The following is a 27,332-nucleotide window of genomic DNA, read 5'->3' on the forward strand; positions in this document are numbered from 1 at the left end:
TATTTAAGTTAACCCGAGCAATCTGTCTATAGACATGAGTTGTGCACAAACATACATCAGCTATTTCACTTAACCCGAGCAATCTGTCTATAGACATGAGTTGTGCACAAACATACATCAGCTATTTCACTTAACCCGAGCAATCTGTCTATAGCATGAGTTGTGCACAAACATACATCAGCTATTTAACTTAACCCGAGCAATCTGTCTATAGACATGAGTTGTGCACAAACATACATCAGCTATTTAACTTAACCCGAGCAATCTGTCTATAGCATGAGTTGTGCACAAACATACATCAGCTATTTAACTTAACCCGAGCAATCTGTCTATAGACATGAGTTGTGCACAAACATTTCCTGTTCAACATCAGCTATTTCACTTAACCCGTTTCATGCGCAGATGCGTGCTCATGTTCATTCTATCATGTTTAAAGTTTATTATCCCTTTCATAACAAATACATAATCAGAATTTTTCATTTTCATATAAAGATGGTCAGAGCAGTGAAGCCTATGAGATGTGACACAATGGTCTAACTTGTCATTATACGAGTAATTATTTTTATAAAGCTGTGGAACAAAACCACGTATGACTGTGCATTGAAATTCTGGATAACGTAAAAAAATCAGACCATCTTCATTAACGTGACAAACTGCAGTGAGATAGATTTCTTCACTGCTCACACACTTAGCTTAATAGAACGCTGTCATATAGGCTTGTCCAATGTAAGCCCTGAGGGCCACAGTGCGGTTCCTGAATACTCTACTCTATATTGTGTTATCTGAAACTGGGTATTCTGAGCCTGACTTTTGTACTACAATACTGCTAGATTACGAGTCTTGCGTTAGCCTTAAAAAGCAGCGTTGAGAGGTCCCAATGCTGCTTTTTAACGCCCGCTGGTATTATGAGTCTGGCAGGTACAGGCAGGGCCGTCTTTAATATTGACTGGACCCTGGGCAAAAAAATTCTTCCCCCCACCCCATGCAATTTTGCTCTCCACCCCAACATCCCAAAAAACAACTAAATCAATGTATTTTATATAAAAAATTAATTATGAGCCCAGCAGTGGATCATCCACTGCTGGGCTAATCATTTAAAAAAAATTGCAATATGTGAAACTACACCTAAGCAGTACTAATAAGTAAATAAATATATAAATTCCCCCACTGTGGATTCATTTAATATTCTTTTGAATGTGATTCTGGTGTGAGGTTAGATGGTTAAAGAGATTTAGGGCAGCCAACAGGAGAAAAGCAAGGTATAGACTGAGGAGGAAGCATGGAGGTGCAGACAAAAATAAGTTTACTAACTGGAACAGCAGAACTAGCTGTAAAATCTGAAACAGAGAGAAAACAAAAACTATAAAAATAAACCTTAAATTAATGTGTGATGTATCAGCATGACACTATACATTAGCCACAGCAGCACATGTCACTTCTTTGCTAGGAACAAGTTCCCTCTCATTATGCACTAGACAATGCTGCATGGGGAGAGGCGTGTGTGCACTCACTTATTCTTCCCACTGACAGCTTTCTACAAAGCACTGTTACCCTAACAAACTTCAGTTAGTTGATCTTAGGGCCACAGCAGAAAGAGCAGGGCTAAGGGGACCAGCAGACTGGATGCTGTCTGCCCAAGGCTGCATGGATACAGTGTGAGATGAGTCACACAGCCTCAAGACTGAAGAGAGCAGTGTATGCAGCTGCACAGATGCTCATATCCTCACGTGTCTGCCACTCCAGCTTTCTGCTGCATGTGCCTACAGTCAGCCCTACCCAGAAACAATCCCCACCACCAGAGCAATTACCTGGTAACAGTAACAGTGGTAACCCCAGTAGGACCTTTTCTGATGCAGTGGGAATGGCTGGATGCCAAGTTCGGGCTTTGAATTCAGTGCTGCACAGTGCACATATAAAACAGCAAATGGCAATAGCTTGGCATGTCACATGACACTGGCACGGTCTGGCACAGTTTTTAAAAAAAAATAATATATAAGCAGAGAACTTTTGACTGTGACAGTATTAGGACTGAATGAGTGTGTTCCCCATGTCACATCAGCAGTCTGGTATGAACCAGAATTTTTTTTTTTTAATTTTTTTTTAGGACTCTAGGACCCCTTAACAGAGACTGGGCCCTGGTCAGCTGCCCCTTTTGCCCTGTGTTAAAGACGGTCCTGGGTACAGGTGTACCGCTCACTTTTCTTCCGCGACTCCAGCATACCTCAAATCCCTTTACGTCAATTGCGTATCCTATCTTTTTAATGGGATTTGCCTAAAGCTGGTATTACAAGTCTTGGAAGAAGTGAGCGGTAGACCCTCTCCTGTCCAGACTCCTACCACATTTAAAAGTCAGTAGTTAAGAGTTTTATGGGCTAACGCCGTAACATAAAACTCTTAACTAAAGTGCTAAAAAGTACACTAACACCCATAAACTACCTATTAACTTCTAAACCGAGCCCCCCCCCCCACATCTCAAACAATAAAAAAAATTTTAACCCCTAATCTTCCGAACCGGACATCGCCGCCACTTTAATAAATATATTAACCCCTAAACAGCCGCACTCCCGCCTCGCAAACACTAGTTAAAATTTATTAACCCCTAATCTGCCGTCCCTAACATCGCCGACACCTACCTACATTTATTAACCCCTAATCTGCCACCCCCAACGTCGCTGCTACTATATTAAAGGTATTAACCCCTAAACCTAAGTCTAAACCTAACCCTAACACCCCCCTAACTTAAATATAATTTTAAATAATCTAAATAAAATTACTACAATTAAATAAATTAATCCTATTTAAAACTAAAAATTTACCTGTAAAATAAACCCTAAGCTAGCTACAATATAACTAATAGTTACAGTATAGCTAGCTTAGGGTTTATATTTATTTTACAAACTAAACTACCTACAATTAATTACAATTAAATAAAATAAACTAAAGTACGAAAACCCCCCCCACTAAATTACAGAAAATTAAAAAATAATTAAAATTTTTTAAACTAATTACACCTACTCTAATCCCCCTAATAAAATAAAAAAGCACCCCAAAATAATACAAATCCCTACCCTATACTAAATTACAAATAGCCCTTAAAAGGGCCTTTTGCGGGGTATTGCTCCAAAGTAATCAGCTCTTTTACCTGAAATACCCCCCCAACATTACAACCCACCACCCACACACCCAACCCTACTCTAAAACCCACCCAATCCCCCCTTAAAAAAACCTAACACTAACACCTTGAAGATCACCCTACCTTGAGCCGTCTTCAACCAGCCAGGCACAAGTGGACCTCCAGAGGGGCAGAACTCTTCATCCGATACGGGCAGAAGAGTTCTTCCAAGCAGCAGAAGTCTTCATCCAGACGGCATCTTCTATCTTCATCCGGAGCGGGTCCATCTTCAATCCAGCCGAGGAGGAGCCATCCTCTTCAAACTAAGTCCAAGCGAAGAATGAAGGTTCCTTTAAATGACGTCATCCAAGATGGCGTCCCTTGAATTCCGATTGGCTGATAGGATTCTAGCAGCCAATCGGAATTAAGGTAGGAAAAATCCTATTGACTGATGCAATCAGCCAATAGGATTGAGCTTGCATTCTATTGGCTGATTGGAACAGCCAATAGAATGCAAGCTCAATCCTATTGGCTGATTGGATCAGCCAATAGGATTAAACTTCATTCCTATTGGCTGATTGGATCAGCCAATAGTATTTTTCCTACCTTAATTCTGATTGGCTGATAGAATCCTATCAGCCAATCGGAATTCAAGGGACGCCATCTTGGATGACGTCATTTAAAGGAACCTTCATTCTTCGCTTGGACTTCGTTTGAAGAGGATGGCTCCGCGTTGGCTGGATTGAAGATGGACCCGCTCCTCTCTGGATGGATGAAGATAGAAGAGACCGTCTGTATGAAGACTTCTGCCACTTGGAGGACCTCTTCTGCCCAGATCGGATGAAGATTTCTGCCCCTCTGGAGGTCCACTTGTGCCCGGCTGGGTGAAGACGGCTCAAGATAGGGTGATCTTCAAGGGGTCAGTGTTAGTTTTTTTTTTAAGGGGGGATTGGGTGGGTTTTAGAGTAGGGTTAGGTGTGTGGGTGGTGGGTTGTAATGTTGGGAGGGGTATTGTCTTTTTTTTCAGGTAAAAGAGTTGATTACTTTGGGGCAATGCCCAGCAAAAGGCCCTTTTAAGGGCTATTTGTAATTTAGTATAGGGTAGGGAATTTTATTATTTTTTATTTTTTTTATTTTTTTTATTAGGGGGATTAGAGTAGGTGTAATTAGTTTAAAAAAATTGTAATTATTTTTTTATTTTCTGTAATTTAGTGGGGGGGTTTTCTTCGTAGTTTAGTTTATTTAATTTAATTGTAATTAATTGTAGGTAGTTTAGGTAATTTATTTAATGATAGTGTAGTGTTAGGTGTAATTGTAACTTAGGTTAGAATTTATTTTACAGGTATATTTGTCTTTATTTTAACTAGGAACTTATTAAATAGTTAATAACTATTTAATAACTATTGTACCTAGTTAAAATAAATACAAAGCCTAAGCTAGATACAATGTAACTATTAGTTATATTGTAGCTAGCTTAGGGTTTATTTTACAGGTAAGTATTTAGTTTTAAATAGGAATAATTTATTTAATTATAGTTATTTTATTTAGATTTATTTAAATTAAATTTAAGTTAGGGGGTGTTAGGGTTAGACTTAGGTTTAGGGGTTAATAACTTTATTATAGTGGCGGCTACATTGGCGGCGGCAGATTAGGGGTTAATAAATGTAGTTAGGTTGCGGCGACATTGGGGGGCAGATTAGGGGTTAAGCAATATAATGTAGGGTTCGGCGATGTTGGGGGCATAAGATTAGGGGAGCGGCAGAGTAGGGGTTAATAATTATAATGTAGGTGGCGACGATGTCGGGGACGGCAGATTAGGGTTAATAAGTGTAAGATTAGGGGTTTTTAGACTCGGGGTTCATGTTAGGATGTTAGGTGTAGACATAAAATTCCTTTCCCCATAGGAATCCATGGGACTGCGTTAGAAACTGGACGCTGCTTTTTTGCAGGTGTTAGGGTTTTTTTCAGCCGGCTCAGCCCCATTGTTTCCTATGGGGGAATAGTGCACGAGCACATTTCGCCATCTTACCGCTACCGTAAGCAACGCTGGTATTGAGGTGAGATGTGGAGCTAAATTTAGCTCTACGCTCACCTTTTTGCGGCTAACGCCGGGTTGAAAAAATCCTGTAATACCAGCGCTGTCTTAAGGTAGCGTTTAAAAAAAAAGGCTTGTTAGCAATGCACCCCTGTTACCGCAAAACTCGTAATCTAGGCGATAGTGTTTGGCAATTTAAGCAGTAAATGTTACCAATGGATTTAGAAGAGAAAATATTATATGAAATGCGCTGTGTGAATCTGAATCTCTTCAATAGCAAACGTACATTACAGCACAGATGTGTCAGCATATACTGGTAGATGGAGAAGCAAGAAAATCATTTATCTAGCAAAATCAATGCACAGTGCTCTAACATTTACTGATATTTATGTGCATTTACTGATATTTATGTGCATTTACTGATATTTATGTGCATTTGCTGATATTTATGTGCATTTACTTATATTTCCGTTAATTTATTGATATTTATGTGCATTTGCTGATATTTATGTGCATTTACTGATATTTACGTGCATTTACTGATATTTATGTGCATTTGCTGATATTTATGTGCATTTACTGATATTTATGTGCATTTGCTGATATTTATGTGCATTTGCTGATATTTATGTGCATTTACTGATATTTATGTGCATTCACTGATATTTATGTGCATTTCCTGATATTTATGTGCATTTCCTGATATTTATGTACATTTCGTGATATTTATGTGCATTTCCTGATATTTATGTGCATTTCCTGATATTTATGTGCATTCACTGATATTTATGTGCATTTACTGATATTTATGTGCATTTACTTATATTTACGTTAATTTATTGATATTTATGTGCATTTCCTTATATTTATGTACATTTAGTGATATTTATGTGCATTTCCTGATATTTATGTGCATTTGCTGATATTTATGTGCATTTACTGATATTTATGTGCATTTACTGATATTTATGTGCATTTGCTGATATTTATGTGCATTTACTGATATTTATGTGCATTCACTGATATTTATGTGCATTTGCTGATATTTATGTGCATTTGCTGATATTTATGTGCATTTACATATATTTACGTTAATTTATTGATATTTATGTGCATTTCCTGATATTTATGTACATTTCGTGATATTTATGTGCATTTCCTGATATTTATGTGCATTTGCTGATATTTATGTGCATTCACTGATATTTATGTGCATTCACTGATATTTATGTGCATTTACTGATATTTATGTGCATTCGCTGATATTTATGTGCATTTGCTGATATTTATGTGCATTCGCTGATATTTATGTGCATTTGCTGATATTTATGTGCATTCACTGATATTTATGTGCATTCACTGATATTTATGTGCATTTACTGATATTTATGTGCATTTGCTGATATTTATGTGCATTCGCTGATATTTATGTGCATTTACTGATATTTATGTGCATTTGCTGATATTTATGTGCATTTACTGATATTTATGTGCATTTGCTGATATTTATGTGCATTTGCTGATATTTATGTGCATTTACTGATATTTATGTGCATTCACTGATATTTATGTGCATTTACTGATATTTATGTGCATTTGCTGATATTTATGTGCATTTACTTATATTTACGTTAATTTATTGATATTTATGTGCATTTCCTGATATTTATGTACATTTCATGATATTTATGTGCATTTCCTGATATTTATGTGCATTTCCTGATATTTATGTGCATTTGCTGATATTTATGTGCATTCACTGATATTTATGTGCATTCACTGATATTTATGTGCATTTCCTGATATTTATGTGCATTTCCTGATATTTATGTGCATTTGCTGATATTTATGTGCATTCACTGATATTTATGTGCATTTACTGATATTTATGTGCATTTGCTGATATTTATGTGCATTTACTGATATTTATGTGCATTTGCTGATATTTATGTGCATTTGCTGATATTTATGTGCCTTTACTGATATTTATGTGCATTTGCTGATATTTATGTGCATTTACTGATATTTATGTGCATTTGCTGATATTTATGTGCATTTACTGATATTTATGTGCATTTGCTGATATTTATGAGCATTTATAGACTGGTTGATGCTATTTAGTGCACTTATCTTATGATTCATTAGCACTTTGTGACTATATAAATTTAGTGAGAATTGTGCTGAGGTTTTTATTTTGAACTGTGCACTTTTTTACCACACTTGGCCGTTGTAGGTGCATCTCTGCACTTTGTATGAAAACCTCTGGTGTATAATTCACTCCATGTACAAACGGAGCTTTAAAAACCACTTATTCATAGTGATATCTGTTCTTGTAGACAGAGCTGGAAGTCATTCAGGAAACGATATCTGATGGTTTTGAGGCCTGATGAGGGACACAAGGTCAGGGGTAACTGAGCTGCAGAGACAGGAAGTCAGTGATCAGACTCATTAATAGCAACTGAATGACTGACGGGCCAACTCTAAAGGCAGCTGTATAAAGTGCAGCCCTAGGAAAACCTACATGGCTAAACTAAACAGATACAATCAGCTAGTAAACAGCAAATTCACAACAAAATGACAACATTGTTGTGACGGACACCGGCTTCCCTGACTGGGTAGCTCCATCAAGAGGGTCCTACCTGTACCTGGAACTTGTAGCTATAGAGCAGAGAGAAGTGATAGCCAGAGCCCACCCAAATAACCAAACAAGACCACTATGCAGGTTAAACACGAACAGAACTTTATTGGGGAAACACACTGCTTTTATGCACATTGGCCATCTTGATAAGAGCCTTATCTGATCCCAAGATCTCCCGCCATTCCCACCCCCCCAGACAGACTGGCGCCACCATTGGAGTCATAGTTCCATAGAGACCTTACAATACCTAGGTTGCGGTTTCAGGGTGATCTCGAGGGAGTGGCGGCTATTCCCGGGTACCAGTGGAGAGCTCTGAACCCCAAGGTGTCCCAGTCCAAAAAACTAGTAGTTCCATGCACCTGGGACGCGGTCAGGCGATAAACAATCAGCTCTTCCAAGAGGAGATATGAACAGTGAAAACACAAAAGGTAAAGAATTTGGGACATTGCGTAAGCCACTAAAGAGTCAAAAACAAGATAATAGCCAGTGAGCCAGGTAGTAGGGGGTGGAGGTAGCCTTGGCAGCCTGGTATCCGTGACAATTGTGTGTCTAGAATGTTTTGTTATTAAAAAAACAAATCAAAGGACTTTGTAAAGTTTTTCACATATGTATAATTTATTTTATCTCTGGCTGCAGCCACCATCAGTAACAACTGATGTCCCAATAGATCAGTTCCAGGGCTTTCCTAACCGCTGCATTTTTTCTTCATCTGATGCTTGTATCATTCATCTGCTAAAGGTAATTTGCACAGAAAAGATAAAGAACAATTCACAGTAAATTAACGGGATTTACTAAGCCCTGTGTGCAGCTCTGAAGAGTATTTATATTGAGAAGTTAAACATGAGGGGGGGATGTTTCTGCCCAGGGAAGGGATTATAAAAAAATGAAAAGATAAATTGGAGACATTGCAGGTTTAGGCATATTTTATAATGTGACAAGAGATAGTCTAACATTATATTTATGGCATCTGCACAGCCCCAAACCAGCCCTGACTTTAGATTTATACTGATCTGTTTGCAGTAAAGTGACATTCTTGTTTTCTGAATTTAACGCTTCTGTAGACTTATGTGTATGTATTTACCTTACCTAAAGCTTCTGTAGACGTATGTGTATGTATTTCCCTTACCTAAAGCTTCTGTAGACGTATGTGTATGTATTTCCCTTACCTAAAGCTTCTGTAGACGTATGTGTATGTATTTACCTTACCTAACGCTTCTGTAGACGTATGTGTATGTATTTCCCTTACCTAAAGCTTCTGTAGACTTATGTGTATGTATTTCCCTTACCTAAAGCTCCTGTAGACGTATGTGTATGTATTTCCCTTACCTAAAGCTTCTGTAGACGTATGTGTATGTATTTCCCTTACCTAAAGCTCCTGTAGACGTATGTGTATGTATTTACCTTACCTAAAGCATCTGTAGACGTATGTGTATGTATTTCCCTTACCTAAAGCTTCTGTAGACGTATGTGTATGTATTTCCCTTACCTAAAGCTTCTGTAGACGTATGTGTATGTATTTCCCTTACCTAAAGCTTCTGTAGACGTATGTGTATGTATTTCCCTTACCTAAAGCTTCTGTAGACGTATGTGTATGTATTTAACTTACCTAAAGCATCTGTAGACGTATGTGTATGTATTTCCCTTACCTAAAGCTTCTGTAGACGTATGTGTATGTATTTACCTTACCTAAAGCTTCTGTAGACGTATGTGTATGTATTTACCTTACCTAAAGCATCTGTAGATGTATGTGTATGTATTTCCCTTACCTAAAGCTTCTGTAGACGTATGTGTATGTATTTACCTTACCTAAAGCTTCTGTAGACGTATGTGTATGTATTTCCCTTACCTAAAGCTCCTGTAGACGTATGTGTATGTATTTCCCTTACCTAAAGCTTCTGTAGACGTATGTGTATGTATTTACCTTACCTAAAGCTTCTGTAAACGTATGTGTATGTATTTCCCTTACCTAAAGCTTCTGTAGACGTATGTGTATGTATTTACCTTACCTAAAGCTCCTGTAGAAGTATGTGTATGTATTTCCCTTACCTAAAGCTTCTGTAGATGTATGTGTATGTATTTCCCTTACCTAAAGCTTCTGTAGACGTATGTGTATGTATTTCCCTTACCTAAAGCTTCTGTAGACGTATGTGTATGTATTTACCTTACCTAAAGCTTCTGTAGACGTATGTGTATGTATTTCCCTTACCTAAAGCTCCTGTAGACGTATGTGTATGTATTTCCCTTACCTAAAGCTTCTGTAGACGTATGTGTATGTATTTACCTTACCTAAAGCTTCTGTAAACGTATGTGTATGTATTTCCCTTACCTAAAGCTTCTGTAGACGTATGTGTATGTATTTACCTTACCTAAAGCTCCTGTAGACGTATGTGTATGTATTTCCCTTACCTAAAGCTTCTGTAGATGTATGTGTATGTATTTCCCTTACCTAAAGCTTCTGTAGACGTATGTGTATGTATTTCCCTTACCTAAAGCTCCTGTAGACTTATGTGTATGTATTTCCCTTACCTAAAGCTCCTGTAGACGTATGTGTATGTATTTCCCTTACCTAAAGCTTCTGTAGACGTATGTGTATGTATTTCCCTTACCTAAAGCTCCTGTAGACGTATGTGTATGTATTTCCCTTACCTAAAGCTTCTGTAGACATATGTGTACAGGGAGTGCAGAATTATTAGGCAAATGAGTATTTTGACCTCATCATCCTCTTTATGCATGTTGTCTTACTCCAAGCTGTATAGGCTCGAAAGCCTACTACCAATTAAGCATATTAGGTGATGTGCATCTCTGTAATGAGAAGGGGTGTGGTCTAATGACATCAACACCCTATATCAGGTGTGCATAATTATTAGGCAACTTCCTTTCCTTTGGCAAAATGGGTCAAAAGAAGGACTTGACAGGCTCAGAAAAGTAAAAAATAGTGAGATATCTTGCAGAAGGGATGCAGCACTCTTAAAATTGCAAAGCTTCTGAAGCGTGATCATCGAACAATCAAGCGTTTCATTCTAAATAGTCAACAGGGTCGCAAGAAGCGTGTGGAAAAACCAAGGCACAAAATAACTGCCCATAAACTGAGAAAAGTCAAGCGTGCAGCTGCCAAGATGCCACTTGCCACCAGTTTGGCCATATTTCAGAGCTGCAACATCACTGGAGTGCCCAAAAGCACAAGGTGTGCAATACTCAGAGACATGGCCAAGGTAAGAAAGGCTGAAAGACGACCACCACTGAACAAGACACACAAGCTGAAACGTCAAGACTGGGCCAAGAAATATCTCAAGACTGATTTTTCTAAGGTTTTATGGACTGATGAAATGAGAGTGAGTCTTGATGGGCCAGATGGATGGGCCCGTGGCTGGATTGGTAAAGGGCAGAGAGCTCCAGTCTGACTCAGACGCCAGCAAGGTGGAGGTGGAGTACTGTTTTTGGCTGGTATCATCAAAGATGAGCTTGTGGGGCCTTTTCGGGTTGAGGATGGAGTCAAGCTCAACTCCCAGTCCTACTGCCAGTTTCTGGAAGACACCTTCTTCAAGCAGTGGTACAGGAAGAAGTCTGCATCCTTCAAGAAAAACATGATTTTCATGCAGGACAATGCTCCATCACACGCGTCCAAGTACTCCACAGCGTGTCTGGCAAGAAAGGGTATAAAAGAAGAAAATCTAATGACATGGCCTCCTTGTTCACCTGATCTGAACCCCATTGAGAACCTGTGGTCCATCATCAAATGTGAGATTTACAAGGAGGGAAAACAGTACACCTCTCTGAACAGTGTCTGGGAGGCTGTGGTTGCTGCTGCACGCAATGTTGATGGTGAACAGATCAAAACACTGACAGAATCCATGGATGGCAGGCTTTTAAGTGTCCTTGCAAAGAAAGGTGGCTATATTGGTCACTGATTTGTTTTTGTTTTGTTTTTGAATGTCAGAAATGTATATTTGTGAATATTGAGAAGTTATATTGGTTTCACTGGTAAAAATAAATAATTGAAATGGGTATATATTTGTTTTTTTTAAGTTGCCTAATAATTATGCACAGTAATAGTCACCTGCACACACAGATATCCCCCTAAAATAGCTATAACTAAAAACAAACTAAAAACTACTTCCAAAACTATTCAGCTTTGATATTAATGAGTTTTTTGGGTTCATTGAGAACATGGTTGTTGTTCAATAATAAAATTAATCCTCAAAAATACAACTTGCCTAATAATTCTGCATTCCCTGTATGTATTTCCCTTACCTAAATCTTCTGTAGACGTATGTGTATGTATTTCCCTTACCTAAAGCTCCTGTAGACGTATGTGTATGTATTTCCCTTACCTAAAGCTCCTGTAGACGTATGTGTATGTATTTCCCTTACCTAACGCTTCTGTAGACGTATGTGTATGTATTTCCCTTACCTAAAGCTCCTGTAGACGTATGTGTATGTATTTCCCTTACCTAAAGCTTCTGTAGACGTATGTGTATGTATTTCCCTTACCTATAGCTTCTGTAGACGTATGTGTATGTATTTCCCTTACCTAAAGCTCCTGTAGACGTATGTGTATGTATTTACCTTACCTAAAGCTCCTGTAGACGTATGTGTATGTATTTCCCTTACCTAAAGCTCCTGTAGACGTATGTGTATGTATTTCCCTTACCTAAAGCTCCTGTAGACGTATGTGTATGTATTTCCCTTACCTAAAGCTCCTGTAGACGTATGTGTATGTATTTACCTTACCTAAAGCTTCTATAGACTTATGTGTATGTATTTACCTTACCTAAAGCTCCTGTAGATGTATGTGTATGTATTTCCCTTACCTAAAGCTTCTGTAGACTTATGTGTATGTATTTACCTTACCTAAAGCTTCTGTAGATGTATGTGTATGTATTTCCCTTAGCGAAAGCTTCTGTAGACGTATGTGTATGTATTTCCCTTACCTAAAGCTTCTGTAGACTTATGTGTATGTATTTCCCTTACCTAAAGCTTCTGTAGACGTATGTGTATGTATTTACCTTACCTAAAGCTTCTGTAGACGTATGTGTATGTATTTACCTTACCTAAAGCTTCTATAGACGTATGTGTATGTATTTCCCTTACCTAAAGCTTCTGTAGACGTATGTGTATGTATTTACCTTACCTAAAGCTCCTGTAGACGTATGTGTATGTATTTACCTTACCTAAAGCTTCTGTAGACGTATGTGTATGTATTTCCCTTAGCTAAAGCTTCTGTAGACGTATGTGTATGTATTTCCCTTACCTAAAGCTTCTGTAGACGTATGTGTATGTATTTCCCTTACCTAAAGCTCCTGTAGACGTATGTGTATGTATTTCCCTTACCTAAAGCTTCTGTAGACGTATGTGTAGGTATTTCCCTTACCTAAAAATTGGGAGGAAAGAATATTCCAGTAATTTCCTTGATAAATACGGTATGCACATTCTACGTACTCAATGGAAATAGGGTTGATCTTAAAATATTTCCAGGTCTGCTTTTTATTCTGAGTCTGGCAATGTCTGCTTAGTAGACAACTAAGAAGTAAAACTGGGCATATTAAGTTATAAAATTATGTTTTTTTATGTATTTCATATATGTTAAGTATAAAGAAGTAGATTTCTTTCATGGAGGTGGAACATATGTAGTTAACTTTCTCAAAACCAGATGAATACAACTTCAAAATTTTAACTTTGGTATTTATGTTTATTTTTGTAATTTTATTGCATCTTATAAACAAGGATAAGATTCACAAAGGGCTAGATTACACTAACTGCTGGACTTTAAATACAGCGACTGCATTAATGTCTTCTTCCCATAGACTTCAATGAAACGTTCTGAATGAAAAAAAAAACAACTAACACATATCGCTCCTGTGCTAACATGACCACGTTTTACCTACATCGCTAATCTAACATGAATTATGTATATTTTACTTACCAACGTACTTCACATAGAGATAAATTATAATTTTATTTTAAAATATATTTTCCTTTATCTATCTGGTGTATTTTTTGGTAAAATATATGTCTATACCTGAACAAATATATGTATAGCTATATAGAGATATACAGAGATATCTATTTAAAATACATAGAACTGTTTGTATTAAATGAAGAAGATTGGAATGTGAAATATTTACAGTAAATACCCAGGCACATTATAAAATACAGGTGGCCCTCGTTTTACAACGGTTCAATTTACACCGTTTCAGAATAACAACCTTTTTTCCAGTCATGTGACTGCTATTTAAAAGCATTGAGAAGCAGTGCATTGATTAAAATAGCCAGTAGGTGTGTTGCAGCAAAGCCAAGCAAACTGAAATTAATCAGTATAACCAGACCTGAGCTATCGAGCAGATTTCAAAGGAACAAGATCTCCCTGTCTATAAATCAGTCCAGATTGGAATGCATAGAAAGAACTGTTTGCAAAAAATGCAAGTGAAGTCTGTGTTGTGTGATTATTTTATTAGGTTTATAATGCTGTTTATCAAATGTTTTTGTTCATTTAACTTAGTTTAATTATATATTCTGTGTTGTGTGATTATTTCATTAGGTTTATAATGCTGTTTAGCATTTAAAGTCTTCCTTTCAAAGCTTTAAAAGTAATGTATTAGGTGTTACTTATGACAATTTTGAGAGGGGCCTGGAACCTAACTCCATCACTTCCCATTGACTTAAATTATAAACTGGGTTTCAATTTACAACTGTTTCAATTTACAACCATTCCTTCTGGAACCTAACCCCGGCGTAAACTGAGGGCTACCTGTATTAAAAATGCTTTTTCAAGTTTTTTTAATGGAAAAGGCTCCAAAGTGTACAGTATATATATAGTTCTATATTTCTACATACATATATACATATGTAAACACATAAATATACATGTATATATATGATTTTGTTTGTATATGTGTGTATATATATATATATATATATATATATATATATAATAGCCTTTTCCACTCAAACACCTTGACATATACCATATACCTTTGAAGCCGTATAACTTTTGTTAAAAAAATATTTATATAAATATATATTTTTTTAGAAGATAGTGTATATATTAGTGTAACTGTTTATTTAACCCCTCAAGGACCAAGGATGTACAGGGTACGTCCTACAAAAACTGTCACTTAACGACCAAGGATGTACCCTCACTTCCAGATGCTTTCAGGTTATTGCAGTGATGCCTCAATATTGAGGCATCCTGCAATAACCTTTTTTAAGCATCTGATGCAAAGAGAGACACTCTGCGGCCCTCTCTGCATCGGCCAGCCATGGTGTGATCGTTGTTGGCTGGGAGGGAGGTGGGTGGGTGGGCTGACCATCGCTGAGCAGTTCCTGCTTGATGTTGATCCGGTTCCAGTATTGCTTGGTTGACATCAGGAGTGCGCGAGGGGGCGCGTGAGCGTGCGCGCTTCGTAGTCAATGTATACAATAATTTTGAGGGAGAGAGAGGGGGGATAAGTCTTGGGGAAAAGGGATCTTGGAGGGGGAGAGTAATGAGGTGGGGCAGCTAAAGTACAGAAAAAATATTTTTATATAAAAAATAAAACCTATTTTCTTTAGCAATCAGGGAGGTTAGGGGCTAAGGGGGTATCCTACACTGTAGAATGTATTAAAAAAAAAAGCAAAAAAAAAAGAGAGTTGTTTGAGAGGGGTCAGGGAGGGATCAGGGGGTGGGATGTGTCAGGTGGGAGGCTGATCTCTACACTAAAGCTAAAGTTAACCCTAGAAGCTACCTAATTACCCCCTTCACTGCTGGGCATAATACAAGTGTGGTTTAGCGGCCTTCTAATTACCAAAAAGTAATGCCAAAGCCATATATGTCTGAACAAAGGGTATCCCAGAGAAGCCTTTACAACCATTTATGCCATAATTGCACAAACCTAATTGCACAAACCTAAAGTTTGTGAAAAAGGGAACGATTTTTTTTATTTGATCGCATTCGGCGGTGAAATGGTGGCATGAAATATACCAAAATGGGCCTAGATCAATACTTTGAGTTGTCTACTAAAAAAAAAATATATACATGTGAATGGTTATTCGGGGATTCCTGACAGATATCAGTGTTACAATGTAACTATCACTAATTTAAAAAAAATGGTTTGGAAATAGCAAAGTGCTACTTGTATTTATGGCCCTATAACTTGCAAAAAAAGCAAAGAAGATGTAAACATTGGGTATTTCTAAACTCAGGACAAAATTTAGAAACTATTTAGCATGGGTGTTTTTTGGTGGTTGTAGATGTGTAACAGATTTTGGTGGTCAAAGTTAGAAAAAGTGTATATTTTTTCCATTTTTTTATAGTAAATTATAAGATATGATGAAAATAATGGTATCTTTAGAAAGTCCATTTAATGGCGAGAAAAACGGTATATAATATGTGTGGTACAGTAATGAGTATATAAACGGTATATAATATGTGTGTGTACAGTAATGAGTATATAAACGGTATATAATATGTGTGTGTACAGTAATGAGTATATAAACGGTATATAATATGTGTGGGTACAGTAATGAGTATATAAACGGTATATAATATGTGTGTGTACAGTAATGAGTATATAAACGGTATATAATATGTGTGTGTACAGTAATGAGTATATAAACGGTATATAATATGTGTGGGTACAGTAAATGAGTAAGAGGAAAATTACAGCTAAACACAAACACAGCAGACATGTAAAAATAGCCTTGGTCCCAAACGGTCAGAAAATTGAAAAGTGCTGTGGTCACTAAGGGGTTAAATATATTAATGTTGTGTTTGGTGCAACTTTTTTTAAACTCCCTACCCTTAACACAAAGGGGGATATTGATCAAAGGTCTGGCGGACCTCATTGAATGCGGAGAGCAATACGCTCTCCGTATTCAGCATTGAACCAGCAGCTCTTGTGAGCTGCTGGTGCAACGCCGCCCCCTGCAGATTCACGTGCCAGCAGGGAGGCATCAATCAACCCGATCGTACATGATCGGGTTGATTTTCGGAGATGTTTGTCCGCCTGCTATGAGACCGCTGCAGGCTCGCCAGAAACACGGGCCCTCATGCTCCATCTGAAGCTTGATAAATTGGCCCCCAAGTCTTCATTCTTCAGTTTCGCTAAACGACGAGTGTAAAATGTGATTGCGCTTGCGCGTACACGTTTACTTTTCACTTGCAATGTTGGCGATATTGATATTGTGACTTGTGCTACACTTAGCTCACCACTTGTAATTCAGCCTAAAATGTTTTCCTGTTTGATGTTTTTGTTTATTTGTTATAAAAAATTAAAAACAATAATAACAAAAAACTATCAGCTAGATTATGAATTTTGCCGTATGGGTGAAAAAGCAGCATTAAGGCTCATAACGCTGCTTTTTCACTACCGCTGGTATTACGAGTCTTGCAGGTTTAGGGGCACCGCACACTTTTTGGCCATAACGCAAATTAACTTAAGCAATATGTGTAAATGGGACTTCCTTTGCTCCAGTATTACGAGTCTGCTTGGGAGGCCAAAAAGTGAGCGGTACACCCTAAAACTTCAAGATCCATACCGTAAACTGAAAGTCAGTAGTTATGAGTTTTGCACTACAAAGCTGTAACATTAAACTCATAACTAAAGTGCTAAAAAGTACACTAACACCCATAAACTACCTATTAACCCATAAACCAAGGCCCTCCTGCATCGCAAACACTAAAATGAAAATTTTAACCCCTAATCTGCCATTCCGGACATCACCGCCACTAGAATAAACATATTAACCCCTAAACCGCCGCACTCCCGCCTCGCAAACACTAGTTAAATATTAACCCCTAATCTGCTGTCCCTAACATCGCCGCAACCTGCATTACAGTTATTAACCCCTAATCTGCTGCCCCCAACGTCGCTGCCACTATACTAAAGTTATTAACCACTAAACCTAGGTCTAACCCTAACACCCCCTAACTTAAATATAATTAAAATAAATTTAAATAAAACTTACTATCATTACCTAAATAATTCCTATTTAAAACTATATATTTACCTGTAAAATAAACCCTAAGCTAGCTACAATATAACTAATAGTTACATTGTATCTATCTTAGGTTTTATTTTTATTTTACAGGCAAGTTTGCATTTATTTTAACTAGGTACAATAGTTACTAAATAGTTATTAACTATTTACTAACTACCTAGCTATGATAAATACAAATTTACCTGTAAAATAAAACCTTACCTGAGTTACACTAACACCTAACCTTACACTACAATTAAATAAATTACCTAAATTAAATAAAATTACCTAAATTACAACAACAAAAAAAACCCACCCACTAAATTACAAAAAATAAAAAAAGACATTATCAAATATTTAAATTAATTACACCTAATCTAATAGCCCTATCAAAAAAACCCTAGCCTAAACTAAACTACCAATAGCCCTTAAAAGGGCCTTTTGCAGGGCATTGCCCCAAAGAAATCAGCTCTTTTACCTGTAAAAAAAAATACAAACAACCCCCCAACAGTAAAATCCACCACCCACACAACCAACCCCCTAAATAAAATCCTAACTAAAAAAACCTAAGCCAATGGAACAGCCAATAGAATGCAAGCTCAATCCTATTGGCTGATTGTATCAGCCAATAGGATTGAAGCTTAATCCTATTGGCTGATTGTATCAGCCGAAAAGATTTTTTCACCTTTAATTTCGATTGGCTGAAAGAATTCTATCAGCCGATCAGAATTCAAGGGACGCCATCTTGGATGACGTCACTTAAAGGAACCTTCATTCAGGAAGAAGACATTGATTGAAGAGGATGCTCCGCACCGGATGTCTTGAAGATGGACCCGCTCCGCGCCGGATGGAGGAAGATAGAAGATGCCGTCTGGATGAAGACTTCTGCGCGTCTGGAGGACCACTTCTGCCGGCTTGGATGAAGACTTCTCCCGGGTTCGTTGAGGACTTCTTGCTGCTTGGATGAAGACTTTTCCTGGCTTCGTTGAGGATGGTCTTTAAAACTGTAAATGGATCTTCAGGGGTTAGTGTTAGGTTTTTTTAAGGGTTTATTGGGTGGGTTTTATTTTTAGTTTAGGGTTTGGGCACTTGAAAAAGAGATAAATGCCCTTTTAAGGGCAATGCCCATCCAAATGCCCTTTTCAGGGCAATGGGGAGCTTGGGTTTTATTAGTTAGGATTTTATTTGGGTGGTGGGTTTTACTGTTGGGGGGTTGTTTGTATTTTTTTTACAGGTAAAAGAGCTTTTTTTTATTTGGGGAGGCTTTTTTATTTTGGTAGGGCTATTAGATTAGGTGTAATTAGTTTAAATATCTGTTAAATTCTTTTTTTATTTTGTGTAATTAAGTATTTTTTTTGTAATTTAGATAATTTTATTTAATGTAGGGAATTATTTAATTGTATTGTAAGGTTAGGTGTTAGTGTTACTCAGGTTAGGTTTTATTTTACAGGTAAATTTGTATTTATTTTAGCTAGGTAGTTAGTAAATAGTTGATAACTATTTAATAACTATTGTACCTAGTAAAAATAAATACAAACTTGCCTGTAAAATAAAAATAAACACTAAGCTAGCTACAATGTAACTATTAGTTATATTGTAGCTAGCTTAGGGTTTATTTTATAGCTAAGTACTTAGTTTTAAATAGGAATTATTTAGTTAATGATAGGAATTTTATTTAGATTTATTTTAATTATATTTAAAGGGACACTCAAGTCAAAATTAAACTCATTATTCAGATAGAGCAGCAATTTTCAACAACTTCCCAATTTACTTCTATTAACAAAATGTGCACAGTCTTTTTACATTTACACTTTTTGAGTCACCAGCTCCTACTGAGCATGTGCAAGAATAAGTGTGTATGCATTTGTGATTGGTTGATGGCTATCACATGGTACAGGGGGAGTGGAAATTGAAATAACTTTGCAATTTATTTAACAAAAATCTACTACTCATTTGAAGATCAGACTAAGTGCTATTGCATTGTCTTCTTATCATGCATTTGTTGATTGTGCAAATCTACAGTATTGACTGGTCCTTTAAGTTAGGGTTAGACTTAGGTTTAGGGGTTAATAAATTTAGTATAGTGGCGTCAACGTTGGGGATGGCAGATTAGGGGTTAATAAATGTAGGTAGGTGGCGGTGATGTTAGGGGCAGCAGCTAAGGGGTTAATAATATTTAACTAGTGTTTGTGATGCATGATTGTGTTGGTTTAGGGGTTAATTTGTTTATTATAGTGGCGGCGATGTCCGGAGCGGCAGATTAGGAGTTAATAAGTATAATGTAGGTGTCGGTGATGTCGGGTGAGGCAGATTAGGGGTTAATAAGTGTAAGATTAGGGGTGTTTAGACTCTGGGTTTATGTTAGGGTGTTAGGTGTAAACATACATTTTGTTTCCCTATAGGAATCAATGGGGCTGCACTACGGACCTTTACCTGACTTTTTTGCAGGTGTTAGGCTTTTTTCAGCCGGCTCTCCCAGTTGATGCCTATGGGGAAATTGTGCACGTACACATAAAACCAGCTCACCGCAGCTTGCAGCAGCGCTGGTATTGGAGTGTGGTATGGAGCTCAATTTTGCTCTACGCTCACTTTTTGCCTGATTTAGCCGGGTTTTTGTAAACCTGTAATACCAGCGCTGTAGGTAAGTGAGCGGTGACAATAACTTGCAAGTTAGTACCGAGCAGCTCATAACGCAAAACTCGTAATCTAGCCGTATGGAAGTTACTGCTGTCTGGATTTGATATTAGATGTTAGACATGTTGATTTTGATATGTTGGATATTGCGCGAGATACAGCATTCATTTTAATTTGAATCCAGTTTAATGAAAAATATGAAAATCAAGTCATGGTTCAGCCTTGTCGCTAACCGTATATACATTGCATGGAAATATATTAAAGCATTATGATTAAGAATTGAAATTCATATGTATTTATATAGCCTTTGTGTAAATGCAGGAAATATGCTAATCATTTGTCAAAGTTATGCAAAATAATGTTATGCTGTTGTCTGATAGCATCACTGACAGCTTAAATAATCATTTTCTGAAAATCATGAAACAAATGAAAATATTATCCAACATCCACCAGTGAATTGTACAGGTATTGTGTTTGACAGACAATTTGTGTTAACATGAACAGCTGGAAGCCGGTCATACCTCTCGACGGCGATAGCCACTAAGGTGAAAACCGAAGCCGATACAGACATCCCTTGCACCAGACCACTCATTTTGCACATGACGTTATCAAACGGCCAACCTGAAACAACAGACAGCAGCAAATTAGTTAAATTAATGAAAGTTAACAATAGATACATAACCCACAACTGAGATGTTTGTGAGAGCAGGGGGTGAGAGCAGGGTGTTATTGTATGGGAGGGTGAGAGCAGGGTGTTATTGTATGGGAGGGTGAGAGCAGGGTGTGATTGTATGGGAGGGTGAGAGCAGTGTGTGACTGTATGGGAGGGTGAGAGCAGTGTGTGATTGTATGGGAGGGTGAGAGCAGTGTGTGATTGTATGGGAGGGTGAGAGCAGTGTGTGACTGTATGGGAGGGTGAGAGCAGTGTGTGATTGTATGGGAGGGTGAGAGCAGTGTGTGACTGTATGGGAGGGTGAGAGCAGTGTGTGACTGTATGGGAGGGTGAGAGCAGTGTGTGACTGTATGGGAGGTGAGAGCAGTGTGTGACTGTATGGGAGGGTGAGAGCAGTGTGTGACTGTATGGGAGGGTGAGAGCAGTGTGTGACTGTATGGGGGGGTGAGAGCAGTGTGTGACTGTATGGGAGGGTGAGAGCAATGTGTGATTGTATGGGAGGGTGAGAGCAGTGTGTGACTGTATGGGAGGGTGAGAGCAGTGTGTGACTGTATGGGAGGGTGAGAGCAGGGTGTGATTGTATGGGAGGGTGAGAGCAGGGTGTGATTGTATGGGAGGGTGAGAGCAAGGTGTGATTGTATGGGAGGGTGAGAGAAGGGTGTGATTGTATGGGAGGGTGAGAGCAGTGTGTGATTGTATGGGAGGTGAGAGCAGGGTGTGATTATATGGGAGGGTGAGAGCAGTGTGTGATTGTATGGGAGGTGAGAGCAGTGTGCGACTGTATGGGAGGGTGAGAGCAGTGTGTGACATATGGGAGGGTGAGAGCAGTGTGTGACTGTATGGGAGGGTGAGAGCAGTGTGTGACTGTATGGGAGGTGTGAGCAGTGTGTGACTGTATGGGAGGGTGAGAGCAGTGTGTGACTGTATGGGAGGGTGAGAGCAGTGTGTGACTGTATGGGAGGGTGAGAGCAGTGTGTGATTGTAAGGGAGGGTGAGAGCAGGGTGTGACTGTATGGGAGGGTAAGAGCAGTGTGTGACTGTATGGGAGGGTGAGAGCAGTGTGTGACTGTATGGGAGGGTGAGAGCAGTGTGTGATTGTAAGGGAGGGTGAGAGCAGTGTGTGACTGTATGGGAGGGTGAGAGCAGTGTGAGACTGTATGGGAGGTGTGAGCAGTGTGTGACTGTATGGGAGGGTGAGAGCAGTGTGTGACTGTATGGGAGGGTGAGAGCAGTGTGTGACGTATGGGAGGGTGAGAGCAGTGTGTGACTGTATGGGAGGTGAGAGCAGTGTGTGACTGTATGGGAGGGTGAGAGCAGTGGGTGACTGTATGGAGGGTAAGAGCAGTGTGTGACTGTATGGGGGGGTAAGAGCAGTGTGTGACTGTATGGGAGGGTGAGAGCAGTGTGTGACTGTATAGGAGGTGAGAGCAGTGTGTGACTGTATGGGAGGGTGAGAGCAGTGTGTGACTGTATGGGAGGGTAAGAGCAGTGTGTGACTGTATGGGAGGGTGGAAGCAGTGTGTGACTGTATGGGGAGTAAGAGCAGTGTGTGACTGTATGGGAGAGTGAGAGCAGTGTGTGACTGTATGGGAGGTGAGAGCAGTGTGTGACTGTATGGGAGGGTGGAAGCAGTGTGTGACTGTATGGGGGGTAAAAGCAGTGTGTGACTGTATGGGAGGGTGAGAGCAGTGTGTGACTGTATGGGAGGGTGAGAGCAGTGTGTAACTGTATGGGAGGGTGAGAGCAGTGTGTGACTGTATGGGAGGGTGAGAGCGGTGTGTGACTGTATGGGAGGGTGAGAGCAGTGTGTGACTGTATGGGAGGGTGAGAGCAGTGTGTGACTGTATGGGAGGGTGAGAGCAGTGTGTGATTGTATGGAGGGTGAGAGCAGTGTGTGACTGTATGGGAGGGTGAGAGCAGTGTGTAACTGTATGGGAGGGTGAGAGCAGTGTCTGATTGTATGGAGGGTGAGAGCAGTGTGTGACTGTATGGGAGGGTGAGAGCAGTGTGTGACTGTATGGGAGGGTGAGAGCAGTGTGTGACTGTATGGGAGGGTGAGAGCAGTGTGTGACTGTATGGGAGGTGAGAGAAGTGTGACTGTATGGGAGGTGAGAGCAGTGTGTGACTGTATAGGGGGTGAGAGCAGTGTGTGACTGTATGGGAGGTGAGAGCAGTGTGTGACTGTATGGGAGGGTGGGAGCAGTGTGTGACTGTATGGGGGGTAAGAGCAGTGTGTGATTGTATGGGAGGGTGAGAGCAGGGTGTGACTGTATGGGAGGGTGGGAGCAGTGTGTGACTGTATGGGGGGTAAGAGCAGTGTGTGACTGTATGGGAGGTGAGAGCAGTGTGTGACTGTATGAGAGGGTGGGAGCAGTGTGTGATTGTATGGGAGGGTGAGAGCAGTGTGTTATTGTATGGGAGGGTGGGAGCAGTGTGTTATTGTATGGGAGGGTGGGAGCAGTGTGTTATTGTATGGGAGGGTGAGAGCAGTGTGTGACTGTATGGGAGGGTGAGAGCAGTGTGTGACTGTATGGGAGGGTGAGAGCAGGGTGTGATTGTATGGGAGGGTGAGAGCAGGGTGTGACTGTATGGGAGGGTGAGAGCAGGGTGTGACTGTGTGGGAGGGTGAGAGCAGTGTGTGATTGTATGGGAGGTGAGAGCAGTGTGTGACTGTATGCGAGGGTGAGAGCAGTGTGTGACTGTATAGGGGGTGAGAGTAGTGTGTGACTGTATGGGAAGTGAGAGCAGTGTGTGACTGTATGGGAGGTGGGTGCAGTGTGTGACTGTATGGGAGGGTGAGAGCAGTGTGTGACTGTATAGGGGGTGAGAGTAGTGTGTGACTGTATGGGAAGTGAGAGCAGTGTGTGACTGTATGGGAGGTGAGTGCAGTGTGTGACTGTATGGGAGGGTGGGAGCAGTGTGTTATTGTATGGGAGGGTGGGAGCAGTGTGTGACTGTATGGGAGGGTGAGAGCAGTGTGTGACTGTATGGGAGGGTGAGAGCAGGGTGTGATTGTATGGGGGTGTGAGAGATATGTGTGACTGTATGGGAGGGTGAGAGATGTGTGTGATTGTATGGGAGGGTGAGAGCAGTGTGTGACTGTATGGGAGGTAAGAGCAGTGTGTGACTGTATGGAAGGGTGAGAGCAGTGTGTGACTGTATGGGAGGGTGAGAGAAGTGTGTGACTGTATGGGGGGGGGGGGGTGAGAGCAGTGTGTGATTGTATGGGAGGGTGAGAACAGTGTGTGACTGTATGGGAGGGTGAGAGCAGGGTGTGACTGTATGGGAGGGTGAGAGCAGTGTGTGACTGTATGGGAGGGTGAGAGCAGTGTGTGACTGTATGGGGGGTGAGAGCAGTGGGTGACTGTATGGGGGGGGGGGTGAGAGCAGTGTGTGACTGTATGGGGGGTGAGAGCAGTGTGTGACTGTATGGGAGGGTGAGAGCATTGTGTGACTGTATGGGGGGTGAGAGCAGTGTGTGACTGTATTGGAGGTGAGAGCAGTGTGTGACTGTATGGGAGGATGAGAGCAGTGTGTGACTTTATGGGGGGTGAGAGCAGTGTGTGACTGTATGGGGGGTGAGAGCAATGTGTGATTGTATGGGAGGGTGAGAGCAGTGTGTGACTGTATGGGAGGGTGAGAGCAGTGTGTGACTTTATGGGGGGTGAGAGCAGTGTGTGACTGTATGGGGGGTGAGAGCAGTGTGTGACTGTATTGGAGGTGAGAGCACTGTGTGACTGTATGTGTGGGTGAGAGCAGTGTGTGATTGTATGGGAGGGTGAGAGCAGTGTGTGACTGTATGGGAGGGTGAGAGCAGTGTGTGACTGTATGGGAGGGTGAGAGCAGTGTGTGACTGTATGGGAGGTGAGAGCAGTGTGTGTTTGTATAGGAGGGTGAGAGCATTGTGTGACTGTATGGGAGGGTGAAAGCACTGTGTGACTGTATGGGAGGTGAGAGCAGTGTGTGACTGTATGGAAGGGTGAGAGCAGTGTGTGATTGTATGGGAGGGTAAGAGCAGCGTGTGACTGTATGGGAGGGTGAGAGCAGTGTGTGACTGTATGGGAGGTGAGAGAAGTGTGTGATTGTATGGGAGGGTGAGAGAAGTGTGTTATTGTATGGGAGGGTGAGAGCAGTATGTGACTGTATGGGAGGGTGAGAGCAGTGTGTGACTGTATGAGATTGTGAGAGAAGTGTGTGACTATATGGGGGGAGGGGTGAGAGCAGTGTGTGATTGTATGGGAGGGTGAGAGCAGTGTGTGATTGCATGGTAGGGTGAGAGCAGTGTGTGACTGTATGGGAGGGTGAGAGCAGTGTGTGACTGTATGGGAGGGTGAGAGCAGTGTGTGAATGTATGGGAGGGTGAGAGCAGTGTGTGACTGTATGGGAGGGTGGGAGCAGTGTGTGACTGTATGGGAGGGTGGGAGCAGTGTTTGACTGTATGGGAGGGTGAGAGCAATGTGTGACTGTATGGGAGGGTGAGAGCAGTGTGTGATTGTATGGGAGGGTGAGAGCAGTGTGTGATTGTATGGGAGGTAAGAGCAGTGTGTTATTGTATGGGAGGGTGAGAGGAGTGTGTTATTGTATGGGAGGGTGAGAGCAGTGTGTTATTGTATGGGAGGGTGGGAGCAGTGTGTGACTGTATGGGAGGTAAGAGCAGTGTGTGACTGTATGGGAGGGTGAGAGCAGTGTGTTATTGTATGGGAGGGTGAGAGCAGTGTGTGACTGTATGGGAGGGTGAGAGCAGTGTGTGATTGTATGGGAGGGTGAGAGCAGTGTGTGACTGTATGGGAGAGTGAGAGCAGTGTGTGACTGTATGGGAGGTGAGAGCAGTGTGTGACTGTATGGGGGGTAAAAGCAGTGTGTGACTGTATGGGAGGGTGAGAGCAGTGTGTGACTGTATGGGAGGGTGAGAGCAGTATGTAACTGTATGGGAGGGTGAGAGCAGTGTGTGACTGTATGGGAGGTGAGAGCAGTGTGTGTTTGTATGGGAGGGTGAGAGCATTGTGTGACTGTATGGGAGGGTGAGAGCAGTGTGTGACTGTATGGGAGGGTGAAAGCAGTGTGTGATTGTATGGGAGGGTGACAGCAGTGTGTGACTGTATGGGAGGGTGAGAGCAGTGTGTGACTGTATGGGAGGGTGAGAGCAATGTGTGACTGTATGGGAGGGTGAGAGCAATGTGTGACTGTATGGGAGGGTGAGAGCAGTGTGTGATTGTATGGCAGGGTGAGAGCAGTGTGTTATTGTATGGGAGGGTGAAAGCAGTGTGTGATTGTATGGGAGGGTGACAGCAGTGTGTGACTGTATGGGAGGGTGAGAGCAATGTGTGACTGTATGGGAGGGTGGGAGCAGTGTGTGACTGTATGGGAGGGTGAGAGCAGTGTTTGACTGTATGGGAGGGTGAGAGCAATGTGTGACTGTATGGGAGGGTGAGAGCAGTGTGTGATTGTATGGGAGGTAAGAGCAGTGTGTTATTGTATGGGAGGGTGAGAGCAGTGTGTTATTGTATGGGAGGCTGAGAGCAGTGTGTGACTGTATGGGAGGTAAGAGCAGTGTGTGACTGTATGGGAGGGTGAGAGCAGTGTGTTATTGTATGGGAGGGTGAGAGCAGTGTGTGACTGTATGGGAGGGTGAGAGCAGTGTGTGATTGTATGGGAGGGTGAGAGCAGTGTGTGACTGTATGGGAGGTGAGAGCAGTGTGTGTTTGTATGGGAGGGTGAGAGCATTGTGTGACTGTATGGGAGGGTGAGAGCAGTGTGTGACTGTATGGGAGGGTGAGAGCAGTGTGTGACTGTATGGGAGGGTGAGAGCAGTGTGTGACTGTATGGGAGGGTGAGAGCAGTGTGTGATTGTATGGGATGGTGAGAGCAGTGTGTGACTGTATGGGAGGGTGAGAGCAGTGTGTGACTGTATGGGAGGGTGAGAGCAGTGTGTGACTGTATGGGAGGGTGAGAGCAGTGTGTGACTGTATGGGAGGGTGAGAGCAGTGTGTGATTGTATGGGAGGGTGACAGCAGTGTGTGACTGTATGGGAGGGTGAGAACAATGTGTGACTCTATGGGGGTGTGAGAGATGTGTTTGATTGTATGGGAGGGTGAGAGAAGTGTGTGACTGTATGGGAGGGTGAGAGCAGTGTGTGACTGTATGGGAGGGTGAGAGCAGTGTGTGACTGTATGGGAGGTGAGAGCAGTGTGTGACTGTATGGGAGGTGAGAGCAGTGTGTGACTGTATGGGAGGGTGGGAGCAGTGTGTGATTGTATGGGAGGGTGAGAGCAGTGTGTGACTG

At 40.9% G+C, this 27,332-nt stretch overlaps 1 protein-coding gene across 1 annotated transcript in view; it reads right to left on the reverse strand.

The window, feature by feature from the left end:
- NPFFR1 (neuropeptide FF receptor 1) overlaps positions 1 to 27,332 on the reverse strand; it is a 182,709-nt gene that overhangs the window by 46,410 nt on the left and 108,967 nt on the right. The window contains exon 2 of the mRNA XM_053691606.1: positions 20,898 to 20,997. Coding sequence (XP_053547581.1) covers positions 20,898 to 20,997 — 100 coding nt within the window. The remainder of the gene's footprint in view (positions 1 to 20,897; positions 20,998 to 27,332) is intronic.

The sequence above is a fragment of the Bombina bombina genome, chromosome 9 (genome assembly GCF_027579735.1).
Source record: "Bombina bombina isolate aBomBom1 chromosome 9, aBomBom1.pri, whole genome shotgun sequence".
In the NCBI taxonomy this organism is placed as follows: Eukaryota; Metazoa; Chordata; class Amphibia; order Anura; family Bombinatoridae; genus Bombina; species Bombina bombina.